Source organism: Anopheles marshallii, chromosome 3 (assembly GCF_943734725.1).
Source record: "Anopheles marshallii chromosome 3, idAnoMarsDA_429_01, whole genome shotgun sequence".
Taxonomy (NCBI): Eukaryota; Metazoa; Arthropoda; class Insecta; order Diptera; family Culicidae; genus Anopheles; species Anopheles marshallii.
The window spans coordinates 31,833,990-31,851,075 of NC_071327.1; the positions used below are offsets into that span (position 1 = coordinate 31,833,990).

The following is a 17,086-nucleotide window of genomic DNA, read 5'->3' on the forward strand; positions in this document are numbered from 1 at the left end:
TGGACTCATTCGCCCTCATTTTTCCACCAGACAGAACATTGTGTGAAAGCGAACTTGATGGTGAATGATAAACCCCAACAGCCAATAAGTGAGCAATAAAAAACAATTAGGAAACTTCGAATGGGCCCATGTAACGTAGCTCCTTTTTACCGCACGCACCAACGCCCCCACAAACACAACCAGACCGTCATCCGAGCATTTGCAAGGAAAATCAATTCTAAATCCCCTCCCACGTTCAACAACGGTGGAAAAGTCGCCCGTACCCGGTCGTGCTGGTCAGCACACACACAAAATTCATTGTGGGCGATAACACAGAGCCGCAAAAAATAGTGCTGCTAAAATGAAGAAGTTAAGAGTACGCGATACCCCTGGAACACTTTGCGAGAAGCACGCAAAGAGACCTCACAGTTCCCAGTCAAAGTGCGCAGAAAAAGGCGTGGGAAAATATCAATCTCCTGCACATGTGTGTCCGCGCGATGCCCGCACACACCATCATCTTGCACACCCTCGTGTAACTTGTTCGGCCCTTTTTTACGGCTGTGCTCCGGTTCCCTTTTTGGTTTCCTTCGGTTCGGTGTTCTCCACCAACGCCTCACGACCAGAATTCTTTGTGTTCGCTTTTCGCCGTTCGTCTGAAAATGACACGGAAGAGAAGCCCGATTCGAAAATCCCTCCGCCAAGGTTACGGCGGCGTTCCGAAGTACCGAGGGTGCGGGCAACTCTTCAAACCAATTTCGTCATTAAACATGCTGTTACTGTCCGCGACGGTGCTGGATCTGAAGAGCCTGGAAGAACTGAAGGGCCGGAATTGTTGGTGCAAAATTAACCCGTGTACACATTCCACACGAAGATGGATCCATCTCGCATGGAAGGTGAAAGGAAAATAATGCACTTTACCCAGAATCGAGTTGGAAAATTGAGATCGTCCCGTTCGAAGATGGGGGTTTGTAGTTTGTGTATTGCCCACGCGGTATACATTCGTGCGAGCGGTCATTGCTGTTGGCGAGTTGTGCTTTCGTTTCGTCGGAACCACAGAGCCCAACGGCTTGATATGGAACCCCGAAACCTTCCGAACGACGAATTGCGTCCAGTTTAGCATTTTCCACCAAAATGTGCGCCGGTTCCCATGGGCTGCAAATTGAATTCCAATGAACAAAAACTCCTATCGTCGTCATCATCGCCGTCGAGATCCGGTCGCAACAGGGTCCGGTCTCGGTGTCCTGGAATGGCACCTGTTCGTGCGCCCGCAACACGTGTCACGTACGGAACACAGCTTGTTTACAAACATTCACAGATGTTCCGCCTCGGTCGGCGATTCTCCACATCCTGGTGCACTCGTTGCCGGGGAGACTAAACAAACGCCTGCCCTGATGCAAACACAATGCAAGCGTTGACCGATTCTCTGACACATTGCCAGTGAAGCTCTTATTTGTTTGCTTTTCGTTGTCCTTTCTTTGCAACCCTTTCGCAGAACGCGCATTGTTTCTTATGTCCCACCGTGCGAGGGATGCGAGTGTGTTGCTGGGTCTTTAATTTTTAAAGAGTCCACCCTTCCGACTCATCCTTCCGTCTCTGCGACAGTAGTGCTTGATAATTTATTCATAAATACTTGGAGCTTTTTACGCTACGGCCAGAGGAAGAAACCCTATTCTTACTCCATCCTCCGGAATACTCGATAAAGGGACGAGGCAGTACGAAGAAATCGGAAATGTTCTTCCCTCCACGCTTCAACGACCGCATATCTTCTTTCGTTCGCTCTTTCTTTGGGACTTCCTTGCACATTCCACTGTGTCTAGCAGGGTGGCGTTCGCGTTCCTCCATTTCTCGATTCCTCTCCATTGTTTACCGCTATCCACGCACACACACGTGGCCTTCATTGAATGAACTTCGATTGCGCGGCTTCTTGTCTGTCCCGCTCACACGCAACAGACCCTTTCCGCGCGCTTTGCTGCTCACGCTCCCAGCCGTGGCCCATTGTCGTTCATCCGAGATGAACCCTTCTGCGCCACCGTGGATTTCCCTTTTATTCTGTGCGTCCATCCCCACCATCACTGCACACACCACACGATCTTCGACAACTTCTTCGACGACTCGTTGCCACCAGCCCCGCTCTCGCTTCAACCTCGTAGCACTGGTTGGCTCATGGTTCAAGCGCCACAGTTGCAAAAGTTCCCACGGTTCCCACAATGTAAATGTATAGGGCATGAATATTTTCCGTACGAAGCCAACTGTGAAACGACCAGGCATCGCATCCCGGACCGAAAGGGGATGATCATCATCGGTTCGCTCTTCAGCTCCATCCCGCACGCCGATGAGGCTAGCGCCGGAACGGGCACTGTGTTGTTTTTGTTGATGGAAGGATATTGCTCGATGGTGTATGATATTCGCAGAAAGGATATTTATATTGCACGCCGGGAAGCTTTGTACGAGGTACTGTTGGCAAAAGTTCCTAAAGCATAACAGTAGCAGGTTATGTGGGTCAATAATCGTTGTAGTTCCGCAAAAGGATTTATTCTGCACATTGAGATACAGGCAGTGTAGAAGCAAGTATGTCCAGAATTAGGCAGAAAAATAGACTTTTTTCTACACATTTACATTCCATTTCTACACTTTAACACACCACGGCCCAAGCCCCACCAAACAAAAGATTTAATATGTTTTCTTTTTTCAACTCGTTCTCTTTGCACCTCCAGAATCTTAATGAGATTAAGGCGTAAAAATATGCGAATAAATTAATTTAGCACCATCAACCATTTTGCTTCACCGAACAAAGAACAGTAAGAAAGTAAAAAAAAAAGAATAAGAAACAATTATTGAAAGAAGAGGATGAAAAAAAAGAAAAGAATGAAAAGAAAACGTTTAAGAGATAGAAAAAACATACAACAATAAAAAATACAGTAAACGAAACTAAAAATAAATAAGCTAATAAAAATAAAATCGAAACTATGAACATGAAATATGAAAAGGAAAATTATCAATAGAATGCCAAATATGACTAAAGCATATCAGAATCATAAATAAAAGCAAAATAATATTAAAACCCCCAATTGGAATAAACCCTTCAGTAACATTTAACTAAAAGTTTACACTGTCAGTAATCGTTCTGTACCATTTGCCTTATTTTAGATTACGAATTCGTTCTTGGCACATCATAATGATAGCTTTTCAACTCACATAACATGATCCACTCTGCAGTAACACTACGGGAACTTCTTCAACTTCCCCTGCGATGGGGCATAACTTCATCGTTGTCCATCATAAAACATCAACATCCTTCCATCAACAAAAACAACACCATGCCCGTTCCGCCGCTAGCCTCATCGGCGTGCGGGATGGAGCTGAAGAGCGAACCGATGATGATCATCCCCTTTCGGTCCGGGATGCGATGCCTGGTCGTTTCACAGTTGGCTTCGTACGGAAAATATTCATGCCCTATACATTTACATTGTGGGAACCGTGGGAACTTTTGCAACTGTGGCGCTTGAACCATGAGCCAACCAGTGCTACGAGGTTGAAGCGAGAGCGGGGCTGGTGGCAACGAGTCGTCGAAGAAGTTGTCGAAGATCGTGTGGTGTGTGCAGTGATGGTGGGGATGGACGCACAGAATAAAAGGGAAATCCACGGTGGCGCAGAAGGGTTCATCTCGGATGAACGACAATGGGCCACGGCTGGGAGCGTGAGCAGCAAAGCGCGCGGAAAGGGTCTGTTGCGTGTGAGCGGGACAGACAAGAAGCCGCGCAATCGAAGTTCATTCAATGAAGGCCACGTGTGTGTGCGTGGATAGCGGTAAACAATGGAGAGGAATCGAGAAATGGAGGAACGCGAACGCCACCCTGCTAGACACAGTGGAATGTGCAAGGAAGTCCCAAAGAAAGAGCGAACGAAAGAAGATACGCGGTCGCTGAAGCGTGGAGGGACGAACATTTCCGATTTCTTCGTACTGCCTGGTCCCTTTATCGAGTATTCCGGAGGACGGAATGAGAATAGGGTTTCTTCCTCTGGCCCTAGCGTAAAAAGCTCCAAGTATTTATGAATAAATTATCAAGCACTACTGTCGCAGAGACGGAAGGATGAGTCGGAAGGGTGGACTCTTTAAAAATTAAAGCCCCAGCAACACACTCGCATCCCTCGCACGGTGGGACATAAGAAACAATGCGCGTTCTGCGAAAGGGTTGCAAAGAAAGGACAACGAAAAGCAAACAAATAAGAGCTACGCTGGCAATGTGTCGGAGAATCGGTCAACGCTTGCATTGTGTTTGCATCAGGGCAGGCGTTTGTTTAGTCTCCCCGGCAACGAGTGCACCAGGATGTGGAGAATCGCCGACCGAGGCGGAACATCTGTGAATGTTTGTAAACAAGCTGTGTTCCGTACGTGACACGTGTTGCGGGCGCACGAACAGGTGCCATTCCAGGACACCGAGACCGGACCCTGTTGCGACCGGATCTCGACGGCGATGATGACGACGATAGGAGTTTTTGTTCATTGGAATTCAATTTGCAGCCCATGGGAACCGGCGCACATTTTGGTGGAAAATGCTAAACTGGACGCAATTCGTCGTTCGGAAGGTTTCGGGGTTCCATATCAAGCCGTTGGGCTCTGTGGTTCCGACGAAACGAAAGCACAACTCGCCAACAGCAATGACCGCTCGCACGAATGTATACCGCGTGGGCAATACACAAACTACAAACCCCCGTCCTCGCACGGGACGATCTCAATTTACCAACTCGATTCTGGGTAAAGTGCATCGTTTTCAGTTACACCAAGTTTACAGTAACAGCAAGTAATGATGAGTTTAATTTGAAGAGTTGCCCGCACGCCGTACAAACGAATTGCCAAAGGAGAATAAAACAATTCTATTCTTGAGAAAGAACAATCGAAGGGCCAATTCGAAGGAGTAAAAATAGAAGCTTTCTTGGTAAGTTCTCTTATCCCAAAGGGACTACCTTCACCACTTGTGATCTAATTAAACTTTAATAAAATAACGTCCACTTACTGATCGGAAAGATTTGGCTTTTTTGCTTGTATCGAAATTTGGTCCCTGTATGAATAATGGAAGTCACTTGTCTTTAAGCTGACGAGCATACGTTATGATTGAATATTCCACCTCTGGAATTCACTTCTCCCAAGCATGTATCCATGTGTATGTGTGGCTTTTAGTCGGTCCCCAGCCGGAACTTATGCATGTTTCCTGTATGAGGTTTCCCTAGTCCTCGGTTCCCGCCTTGGATTTGTGTGTACCAGCAGTAGCATAAGCCGTGCTCATGCATAGTAAAATGATATACAACGGGCTGGTACTTCACCATCGTCGTTCCACAACTGTAATCGGTTAACGGGAACTCACGCCTCCCACTTCCCACAATTGTTGCTGTGGAAAGGATATGTCGTCCTGCTGGATACGATTATTTCACTTTGCACAGGAACACATTTGAATGCTTTCCTTTGAAAGGGCATGAGGTGGAATTCTTGTCCGTAGACGACGTTTCTTGGTTACACGCTTTGTTAGTGTGGTTCGCTTGAAGTATCACTCAGCTGTTTGGCATGGCCAATTCTCATCAATTATGTCACTGATGGAGTTATGATTTCAGCTTATGAAAGATTCTTAAATACCTTAAATAAGCTTAAAATTCGCATTAAACACCGTGATAGAACTTCACGGAATAAACATCTTGTTTGCTGAAGGTTTTATGAAAGGCATACTAAATGAATATAAAAGCCAGGAACTACTTTAAAGCTACCTTTGAACAAATGCACACAAATCACATAAAACCAGCTTTGCATTCGCTGTCCAAAATTGCACGAATGAGTGCGTTTTTCTCACGGGCCTTTGGTTTTTGCTTCATCCGGATCCGGGTGCATGTCTGCCCGATGACGGGACGCTGCTCTCGCGAAGAAGAAACCCATCTTAAGAAATGGCACCTAAAAGAGCTAACCTGCCTCCTTCCCCCCAAAAGATATGATGAGGTTGAATCATTTTTATGTTTCGGTCGCTTTCTTTCCCATCGCAGGCCCCGACCCCGCCGGGTGAGCCGGGGGCGCACTGATTTTCTCATGCGATAAGCGTTACACCTGAGAAGACACGCGCGGTCGGGCTGATTGTTTTGTTCTGCTGGGACCATTTATGCGGAGCTGCCAACATTACTGCACGGCTTCCTAAGGTGTGACCCAGGGCTCGTTCGTCCGTGATTAGGTTTCGCTGCCAGTTGCTCTGCACCCCGGTAAGTCGGGTCTGTTATCGGGTGGGAAATGAAGAAAATTGTCGGAAGCAATGTGTCTTGAGGGTGAATAAAACGACCACCTTGCGCAGTCTGTTCGGTGGCGGGACAGGGGGTGAAAAGTGCACCAGGAAAGCAAATGCTCTGTCGATGGGTGGGAAAGAATGATGATAAAATCTCACACCCTACGGAAGAACTCTTTCAACGGACTTGGTAGGAATATCTCGTTCCTGGGGAATGCTTTTCCCACCGAATTTTTTGCATACTGAGGTTTGTTTGATGTTTGCGATCAGGGATTCAATTTTTGCCGCACTCGCCTGGACATTTTTTGTTTATAAATTTTTATGCAAACAAGCAAATTATAGCAAAAACTATGCCAGTAATTAATTTAACTTGTGCTTTTTTCTCGTCAACCTTTGACGTAAACTCTAATGAAGCTAACAAAATGTTAATCTGCCGGCAATACGAATGGAAGCTATTGTTAAATTTTGTCCTTTCATTAAAGCTCCTCCATTAGCATTTATTCAAACATTCTGCCCATTTCATCCTTTACACACAAGCTAACTTTAATCTCCACGAGTACATGTTTAAAGAGACGGCAATGCTGTTGAATGTTTTCTTTCACGGTTCACGGGGTTCGCTTCCCACCTTTAAACTTTGGCTCGGGTCGGCTTCTTAACCAATTACCTATCCACTGTGACAGATGATGGCATTCGTGTGCGTGTTTTTGTATGTCCCTTGAGCCTCACGCAAGTCTCAAATTCGTTCCGTACACTGACCACGGAAGATTTTGTCCACACATAACAGTAAACATTATAAGGAAAATGGGGTGAGAGGGCATCCAATGATCAATTATCGTTATGAGCGGGTTGTAAGTCTGTTTGTTGGCAGATATTTTCGTTTGTTTGTTTAGTTTGATAAATCTATCCACAGATTTCCATTAGTAACAAAGTGAGGAATCTCCTGAGGAGAACCTCGTGAAATCCGTCAAGTAACGATTTGAAACTCGGCATTGCAGCTGCCTCGACCAGAGATACCCAAATTCTGCATAACTTCAGAGATTCGTTCTCTTTACTGTATTCCTCCGTTGAGTTTCATTTGTTGTTTGACCATCGTTAAATATAAGCTAAAGGTTTACTGCCATCTTATCAATCCTTTGTCCTGTTTGTATTCGGAGTTATTATTGGAATAAAAATGCAACTGAATTACGAAATTATTCTTTATTCTTCGCCGTAGTGAGTACTGCATTGAACTGATTGAGTAATTCTCCTTAATATAATAACCTCGTCGAGAGCATTTATAGTATGTGATAATTTACATAAAATTAAATCAAGCCATACATTCACATCCGGTAGAAACCGGGCAAAACCGACTATGAATGCATGCCCAGACAGCCAAGTGAATGTACCTTCTGTTACACAAAATCGTTGCCATCTTTCGAAGTTTCTATTGCGAGAGGAGAGCATGCAATTAATTCTTTTAATGCCAGTCTATTCGCCATGTATTTAAGTCTTTAATTCGTTGGATTAAAGTTCCTTGGGATAAGTGATAGTGAGATTGGAAAAAGTGCGAATTCAAACCCGCTGTGATTGGCTTATCTACGGAGTGTTTCTTAAGAAGCAATCATAGCAAATACAATTTATACACTCTCTTTTCTCTTTTGTAGAACTACAACCCCACGAATACATCATGGGTCTACCATTTCTGACTCCCTTTGACTATAGTTACCAGATGTTTGTTAGTCAGTTCGGCATATGGAAATAAGGTCCGATTGGGATTTGTTACCACTCCTGTCGTGGGAAGTTCTGGTTACACCACAACCCAATAGCTTGGATAACGTTAAAACTTCTTTAGTGCAAAATTTTGTGTTAAATAACTCTTGACCTTCGGATAAAAGATCTGTTTATCATTTTCCCAGCCAACACCAAATTGTCTCAGCGGTTAAAAGGAAAATTTAAAAAATACCCCTGTGTTTTTCTAACTTTCACAGTCTTGATATGATTTTTGTGCTCTCCGCAGAACAAACAACAAAAAAATCGGAAACAACAAAAAATCGGAGTATACTATCGGCTTATCGCTTAATTGGACCTTGATGTAGTTGTGTCACACAAACGAACAGCCTTTTCTTTTGGTCAGTCACTGTCTTCGATTAGATTATTTACTGCCAAGGATGTATCTGTGTCCTTGCTCCAATCGCGTGTCTTGGTTTTAGAAGAGTTACTTGCTGGTTTCCACTTGTCCCCACCTTCTCTCCGCACCAGTTCGCTTAGCTTAATCCGAGAACGATGCGTTGTTTTCTGTTTTACGCGATCATTATGGTTCACCATCGATACTAGCGTGCGGTTGAGAAACCGTTTGTTTGTTTTTCGCAAAGGGCACGGACGCCAAGCGGTGGACCCATATTCCTCTGCACGCAACTTTCCCAACCGCGTTTCTCGCAGAATTTCTTCAACAGCTTTGCTAAAAGAGAGATAAATAGAACAAAGTTTAGCATACTTTTTATAAGAATCGTATAATGTGCTTACTTGGTAAGCTGATCGGGACTGGCCGTTGTCTCAGTAATGACTGCAGGTACACTGTTTGTTGAACTTTGATTTAAAGATGTGTTGCACGCCACTGGTCTTATGGAACCGGGAATGATGCTAGGCTGCGGATTCCATGTTTTCGTTTTGTTTACGTTGCAGGAAGGAGGAGTCGTCGGCAAAGCAACAGACGCTTTACGCACGACGCCTGGTATTAGTTGCGGTTGGCCGTACATGGCCATCCATGGATCAAACACATATCACAGTTTGTTTTTCTCGTATATCCATGGCCGAGTGGGATCACTTCAAAATTCAGTAGTCAACATAATGAAACTTAGTGAATAACAATGGTAATTACTGCGTTCTTAAATCGAGCGAGAGTGTTGTTGGGAGGCCACAAAACGTAAACAAAGCGCTCGTTGACAGTTGGTCAGTATCGCTAGCCGTCAGACGTCAGACGTATGGATGTATAACAAAGCCCATTTTAAACTGACAGTTGATCACAGTAGAACACCTGTTGAAACCCAATGGAGGTAATTAATTCGTAAATTTCTTTCGTGCATATTATCCCCAAAAATCAAACTTCTCGTAAACAACCGCATATTATTTCACCCTTTGTTTCATTTTCATGTTGTTTTTTTATTAATAAATCATGAATCAAACTTTACAAGTTCTCCCACCGGTGGTACTTTTTTACACGTGGTTTTTGTTTTACCCATCGATGATGCGGATTGGTTAATGAATTTAAAAACGATAACTGTTCATTTCTAGCAAGTTTTTTTCCGTCTAGAGTACGAATGGGTTGTGATGTGGTTATGTCACATACTACAATCGAGTGTTTTCGTTCGACCGAGGCGCTAAATTATGATGATGTGAAACGTGTGAGCTTTCTTTGACTGTCGAGAGATCCATACATACAAACACACGGGCGTGTTGCAATATTACGTCCGTTTAGTGATAGGGTGTGATAGGAAAAGTTATTACACCGAATACTACGAACGCTTCCGTGTCGGGATAAAGGTTGGATTATAAAAGTGTGGAGAAGTGTGGAAAATACAACGTAAAGTGTAGCACTTCCTGTAAGTTTCCTGTACCTGGTCTGTTACGCGTTGGTAATTTTGGACCCCCTGACTGCTGCCCAGTGGTCATTTTCTCGTGTGTGCAATTTTGCTATGCAAGTCGCTTGTAAAATTGTATGACGTGCGGATGATGCTAGACACTATGGTGTAACCGTATAGTACAATTGAGTTAGGTAACAGACAGTATGACAGTGAGCGGTGACTGTACAAAATACACTTGTGTAAGGTGTTATTATGTGTTCTCCTTTGCTAGTTTCTGGTTCAATGTTAACGATTGGTCCATTGCACTAGGATTGCAACCGTACACTCAGCAGCGTGGCAAGATCACACGTGAATCAGAAAGGGAAGTATATAGAACAAATTAACACAAATATTACAGTCATGCTGGTAACAAAGATTGGTGGTGACATTTTTTTTAAATTAATCAACCATGCACGATGCCTCTTTAATGCTTGTAATAGTCACTAGTTAACTGGCAACACATTTCCAAGATATTAAACATAAAAAATATATTAAAAACAAACTGTTCTACGGCAGCTCGCAACTAATCGGTAAATGTGTTGTCCATGAGCTTTCAAGGCTTTTCTTTTGTCCAAAACACAAAACAAAACCGTTCTGTTCCTTTAGCCCACTAAATCCAATTTTGGATAATATACAAATTCCTATAACAATCGTCTTTCGCACCTTATGCCAAGTAAATGTAACAGAGTGTTATAATGCAAACGGAAGGAGTCTTCTAAGTGGATGGGGAAGGGACAATGATTGATAATATATGTACAAAAATGGATGGCCAGCTTCATGTCTTTCCTGGCTTCTTTTCAAGTGGGCAGATGTACACCGATCGGCATAACCTGTCGATCCTTCCAGCTTACTCACAACGAAGAACGTCGGGATCTACAAATATCATTAAGTTAGCAGAGTTTTGAGTGGTTGATCGATTATACAAATCATTAGCTAATTCTTCGGTCTCCAAGTTCACGGTACCTTGGAACTATCTGCCTCCAATGTAAGTGTGTCTAATGCACTTGAAACCCATTACGGTGCAATGTTGAATGTTGTGTTGGTACGTGTACGGAGTGTACCGTATCCCTAGCTGTCTTCCGTTCCTCATCTCCATCGTGGGCCTTTGTGGACGATAATCGTCACCGTGTCGACTATATAATTCTAAACATTTACCCTATCCTACTGCAAATGTGCGATCCTCTTCCTCCTGTCCGTGGCTGTGAGACGGCGTAGAAATAGAAAACGTAAAAACGATATCGATTACACGGCCAGATCGCTTAATCTAAGCTCAACCTGTTAAGGATCGTGTTCCCGTTGTTGTAAAACAAAAGAAAGGAAATAAAACATGGTGGTAAAATCCTACGTGGTAATGTTACAACGTAACTGCCAGCCCTGGTACCACGCGCTTCGCGTGATAACCCACAAGTGTGCTTCAATTAAAACAACTAACCAAGAAGAGCACTTCATGGCGCAATGACGATACTTTCCTAGACGCTTCATCCACGCGCGCGCTACACCAGCCCGTTGCACACCTTGCGATACGGTGTGCGTACGGCCATGGAAACCAAACGTTTTTGCCACCAAAATTTGCCGACAAACAATAGTCTAACCCAATTTAGCTAACCATCCCCGACCGTGGGTCAATGGGAGGAGGTCATAATGATGACGTCCGGTGCCGACTTCCGGATGTCGGCACCATAGGATCCACCACCACTTCCAGCCCCACCACCCCCACCCCCTCCCCCACCAGTTCGTCCCATGCCGGGGCCAACACCGGTCTCAGTCAGGTTTCGCTCGTGCGCGATCTTTTGGTGTGTGTGGGGATGCTGATGCTGGTGCGTGTGCGTGTGACCGTGCGAGTGGCCATGCTGGCCGGGTGGGCCATGCTGTTGCTGCAACTCGTCGCCTCGGTCATCGTACCCGCCCGAACCGGGCGGCGACAGGTCCTCCAGCTCGATGCGGTTCACCTTGGAACTTTTCGTTCCACCCTCGAGCGTACCACCGTGATGATGGTGGTGATGATGATGATGATGTTTCACCCTCGGCGGTGGTGGCGTAACTGCCGGCAGTTGTTGCTGCTCCTGCTGCTGGCTTTCGTAGCCGAACGTCGAGAAGCGTATGCTGTTTTGCAGCTGATTGGGTGATTGGTTGACCTTATTTTTAAACACCGGCTGGAAGAGCGATTCCCTGAAAAACGGATAAGCGAGGCGATGAAAAAAAAACCGTGACCCGCGTAACCTTCTCCTTGCTGAAAGAGCGTGTAATTCTGCGGAGAGAACAACTGGACATACCTCGTCTGACAGGCCATATCACACATGCCGCCACCGTCGCGCCCGAGCGTACCGGACCGTGACAGTGGATCCTCATGGTAGCTGCCCCGAAGCACATCCTGCGGGTCCGCCTTAATGTCTATCCGGCTGCTAAACATGTGCGGTCCAGCATTTCCTCCCCCGCTGCCCGCACTACCCCCACCAACACTGCCGATGCCCATGTCGCGATAATATTGTCCATTGTTCACGTTCGTCGTACTGCTGCTTTCCAGCACATTGATTGGATCCTTGTCGAAGGCGGGCGGTGGCAGCTTGGTGATGTCCAGATCGACCAACTTTTTCGTCGAATGGCGCCCGAGCTCGTTCAGCTTGCTTTCGCGCGACTGCCGGATGTGCTCGCGGATGATCTTGTGGTCGCGTATTATCTTCCGGCTGCAGTTGAACAGAAACAGCAATATCATACCGCCGAGTATGAGCCCAAACACAATCACGATGATGATGACGTGCTCCGATTGGGCGGTGGCTTGTTTCTACCAGGAAAGAAAGACAGAGAGAGAGAACCAGGGGATGGGGTCAGACAGTAATGGCTGCCGGGTGCACATGTGGATCGAGCTGGGAAACTAACCTGACACTCGTCCTCATCCCACCGGAACCGACAGTTGATGCGGCCGTTGCACCGCAGCTCGCCGGATATACACGTCGCATCCTCACAATCGTACTCCGTATCGTCGCAGGCTGTCGCAGGTCGGCAGAAAAGGAGGAAATCGAAACCGTAAATTAAATGAGCGCTACAACAATGCAACAACCGTACGCGACCGGGTGGCAATCATAATGCACTTACTTTCGCCGGCCGCCTTCTCCCTAAATGCGGTGAAGAGGATGGAGAAGGTGGAATTAATGGCGGCCGCTTCCGCGAAGAACCGGATGTGCAGGACGTTCGAGCGCGATACGACCGAGTCAGCGATGGAGCCGCAAAAGTTTTTCAGTCTGGCGAATGGAACAAGGTGACAGATGGTCAATTTGTACCGACCGTAATGCGGATGGTCATGGCTATTCGTCAATGCGCCGTACCGCGTCCGCATGCTGGACGATTGAATTTTCTTACCTCGACGGCAGATCCGTTCGTTCCGTGAACACATCGACAAAGTTGCTTTCGCAATCGTTTGGTCGTTCCAGCTTGAACTTGAGGAATGAGAGTTGAATCTAGCATTGCGGTTGGGTAGAAAATAAAAACGCAACACAAGTGAGTCTTCGTTGAAGAAATGTGATTTAGAGGTACCAACCAACGGGCGCTCATAAACATGGGCTAATGAGGGCCCGCGTATCGATTGAATCGGTACGGCTTACCTTCCACCCATCCGCCACCGTGATGACCCACATGCAGTCAAGCGAGAGGCCATGCTCGATCACGGTTTGTTGCTTTTCGCGCGGAACATCCGATCGATTGACGAAACCCTCCATCCCGGACACTTCCATCCGGCAGCTTTCATCGTCGTAAATGGCTGTGGAGCAACGCGAATACAACTGTCGTCAGTAATGTCCGGTGGCAAACATTGTCTTATAATAATTCTTTAATGGATGAATTTAAATATGTGTTAGTAGCTGAGGAATAATGAGATCTCGTAGCAGCGAATGCCCATCTTGTTACATTGGACATCTTGTATTTCAATCCGAAAGAAAGAACCGGAGTAGGCACCTTCGTCGCACCGGACGTAAATAAGCAACGGAAATTATTCATGAAAAGAGTTTTTGAAATTTTCTAACTGAGATTTCCATTTTACATGGCAGCGGTTGATAAAGATATTTTTGGATTATTTATCGTTTTTAACTGGAATAAAGCAAATTCAAGGTAAAATTCAAATTTTTCCTATTTACTAGAACTCATGTAAGATTAGACGGATTGTAGTTGATAATAATCAATGGTCCGTAGTTCTTGAATAGATTTGAGGTGTTGTCTTCGGTCAGGCCATAAGAGACTCAACACGACGGGCTATATTAGGTATTAGGCGAAGAGGAATGCGGTCTATTCTAAACCTTATTTAAAATCCAACATTTTTTGTAAAAGTTTAACTGTTCATTGAACAGCCATTGAACAGAAGCTGTTCATTCTGTTCCAAGGATTAGTCGTTCAATTATTCCCAGAGTTTTTACTTAATTGGATGCAAAACTTACTGAAATTGGGAAGAATTCCGTATCTACCTACACAGATTTTAGTTCCACTTGAAAAGTATCCAGCTGTTTCTCAAACTCAAACTGTCTCAAACTTTCTCACTTGAAATATAAAACATAGTATTACTCAACAGACCTCAACAGAATCTACTCTCCACCGTTATCGAGCTTTTGCTCATGGTGAAATGCGATGCTGCGTGAAGCTTTTCCCAATTCCTCCCTTGCTAAGCTTGCTGACATGACAGATTTGTTAGTCAAAACAGCTCTGTACGGAACCAATTTCATGCTGAACAAGATCCAGGAAGTGGGAAGGATACCACCTCAGCTTACTTTAAAAGAGTTCTTGAGCGCAAAGTCCTTGAAAAGCTATTGTCCAACTTACACGAAGTGGGCCGCGGCACGTAATCATACACCACGACGAACCCATTGTACTCGATGTTCTCGTCCGAGTGGAAGTGCAACCACAGGAAGCGTTCCTTCGAGGTGATCATGGGCGGGTAGGTCTGACCGCAGTACTTCCCGATCAGCGTCGAGAATCCGTGCGCTCCGTCGCGTATCTGTGGGCAGGCCAAAAACCGGCAGATGAGTGAGTGATGGCATTACGGGCAATCACGGTGAATATTTAGCCACGCATCATTACCTCGAGAAAGTCGTACTTGCACTCTTCCGACGGTTCGATGTGAAAGTGGTCCCGGAAGTCGAGCCGCACCAGAAACCCGACCGGTGCTTCCAGCACCACGACACAGTCGCTGTTGTTCGGATAGTTCCCCGGCCAGCCCGGGTTGTAGAGCGTCTTCGAGTCCGGGTCGCCCATGGTGAAGGTTTCGCAGTGCGGCAGCGCCGATGCACCGGCATATTCCGGCGGTACCGCCCGCTGATAGCGCACGTCCCGGCGCGGTATGAAGCTAACCGCACCGTCCCGATCGAGGTTGATGATGTCGGCCGCCACGAACGCATTGCTGTCGGTAATGTCCAATCCGCCCGGTCCGGGACTACCATCATTACCGCCATCGTACGGTATCCCCCGGCGCGCTGGTAATGGCCGCGGTGCACCGTGCGGCACTGTTTCGACGGTGGGTACGGCGATCGGCAATTTATCGAGCAGCAGCGCCGTCGAGCTAGGGCCGACCTCGCTGGCAAGGGCCGTCGCTAGGAGACCTAAAATTAAGGTGCGGTAGAGTGTGAGTGAAATCGAATTAAATTAACAGCTTCATCATCATCAGCAGCAACAGCATCGCAGTAGCCGGTCGTTAGTTGTCCTCCCCGGGACAGGACACAACTGCGACGGTGTATTTACAAAGGTTTCGCTTCTCACCTGCTAACACGTTGGCACCGAACAGGAAAATCCGCACACAACCATGGACACTCATCCTTGCACCTTCCACTCGCACGCACGCCGCACACCCGCGCTTCCCGCTGCCACAAACAAATTCTTTCGAAATTGCTCAATTTCCACTTTTGCTAAACGCTTCCTTCCTTGCATTAAAAATGTGTTCCGTGTCGCTCGCCCCGTAATGGCCGCCGGCGGTACACTTTCGCCGCGTTACTTGGATCGAAATGAGCTAGCCGCTGCTAGCGCTGATGATTCGATAAAGCGAATCCTGCCAATTTGCGCTCACAATAGCAGGGACAGTGTGTTCGTTCCGGTTGGTATTTTTGTGCGAATTCCGTCACCGAAAGAACATCGAATCTTCATTCTCGCCAGTTGCGTCCTGCACTGTCCTGCACCTTACAACAAATCCAAATAGCCACCAGGATAACACGGGCAGGAAAGCAGCTTTAACGTGTAAATGTAATTATTTGCGAAGCGTGTGCCCAGCACAGGTGGGCCAAAAGGTTGATATCTTTTGGAGATAAAATTGGTTCTAGATTCGGTTCGCTTTACACGCTAGTTGTTGTTTTCCGACGCATTTATACATCCAGCTTCTAATGGCCAATTCTCAACAACACCGAACACGGCTACTGGCAACAGCAATAACCAATTGCGAAGATTCCCGACAGTGGCGAGTGATTCCCTTTCCTGCAACGAAAACAAAAAAGGCAACATAAAAAGGTAGGTTAGAATTTGTTGGGGTATTTTTGGGTAAAAGGTTCGGCTGTAGTAGCGCGTCGCAGGATACAGGCAATCAGTCACGTTCAAGGATGTGCAGGCAAACACCGCCCCAAATTCGATTAGGCCAGCAAGAAGATGGTGGCGTCCCGCCAAACAGACAATGATCAACTAATCAACTTCTGCTCCTCGTTCCGTTCCGTTTCGGGTTTCGGTTGTGCCCTCCCTTCGGACGCGGCACTCAGGCCCCACGTTTCCCGGAAACTGAAAAGCTGCACGCCGAAACACCACTTAAAAATATGTCCTTTTTATGAACGCATCAATCTTTTTTGGTTCCCGCCACCTTCTCGCCGCCGCCGCCAGCCGCTAAATGGAAGTATCACGCATCTACTAACCGATATCAGTCGGTGATTGCTGATCGATTACCGGGCATGTAAATGATAAATGGCCACACACACGAGGCCGGTCCCGGGGAACTGAGCTTGGAATGGGGGGAAAGCCAGCTCAGTCGGGATAGATTTTGCTCCGAACGATGATGAATGCGCGAAGAGTGAAAAACTACCAACGAAAACAATTTAAAAACGAGATCAACAAAAAACCGCACATATGCACCATCGGGCTGGGAAAGTTCGTTTTTCGGAGCTACAATTCAGCTTCACTGCCCGAGCCGGGTGCGGGAAGGCAGGTAAGAAAAATAACCCGATGCTTCGTTCCGGGCGATTCTGCCGGAGCGACACGCCCCCGGTGTGCGGACAAGACCGTTCGGGGGGTTTTTCGAAG

The 17,086-nt window shown here is 46.4% G+C and overlaps 2 protein-coding genes across 2 annotated transcripts; both read right to left on the bottom strand.

Moving 5' to 3' along the window:
- Positions 1 to 8,345: 8,345 nt before the first annotated feature.
- LOC128715250 (uncharacterized) lies at positions 8,346 to 8,971 on the bottom strand. Its single transcript, XM_053810131.1, has 2 exons — positions 8,739 to 8,971; positions 8,346 to 8,673 (listed from the first exon to the last, which is right to left on the bottom strand). The coding sequence occupies exons 1-2, from the start codon at positions 8,969 to 8,971 to the stop codon at positions 8,346 to 8,348; spliced, it is 561 nt and encodes a 186-aa protein (XP_053666106.1).
- Positions 8,972 to 11,457: 2,486 nt separating this feature from the next.
- Positions 11,458 to 15,626, bottom strand: LOC128713362 (uncharacterized). The gene is made up of 9 exons (XM_053808219.1): positions 15,572 to 15,626; positions 14,897 to 15,414; positions 14,639 to 14,813; positions 13,435 to 13,589; positions 13,193 to 13,290; positions 12,929 to 13,074; positions 12,713 to 12,822; positions 12,109 to 12,617; positions 11,458 to 12,004 (listed from the first exon to the last, which is right to left on the bottom strand). Exons 1-9 carry the CDS (start codon positions 15,624 to 15,626, stop codon positions 11,458 to 11,460), a joined length of 2,313 nt encoding a protein of 770 aa, XP_053664194.1.
- Positions 15,627 to 17,086: the final 1,460 nt, after the last annotated feature.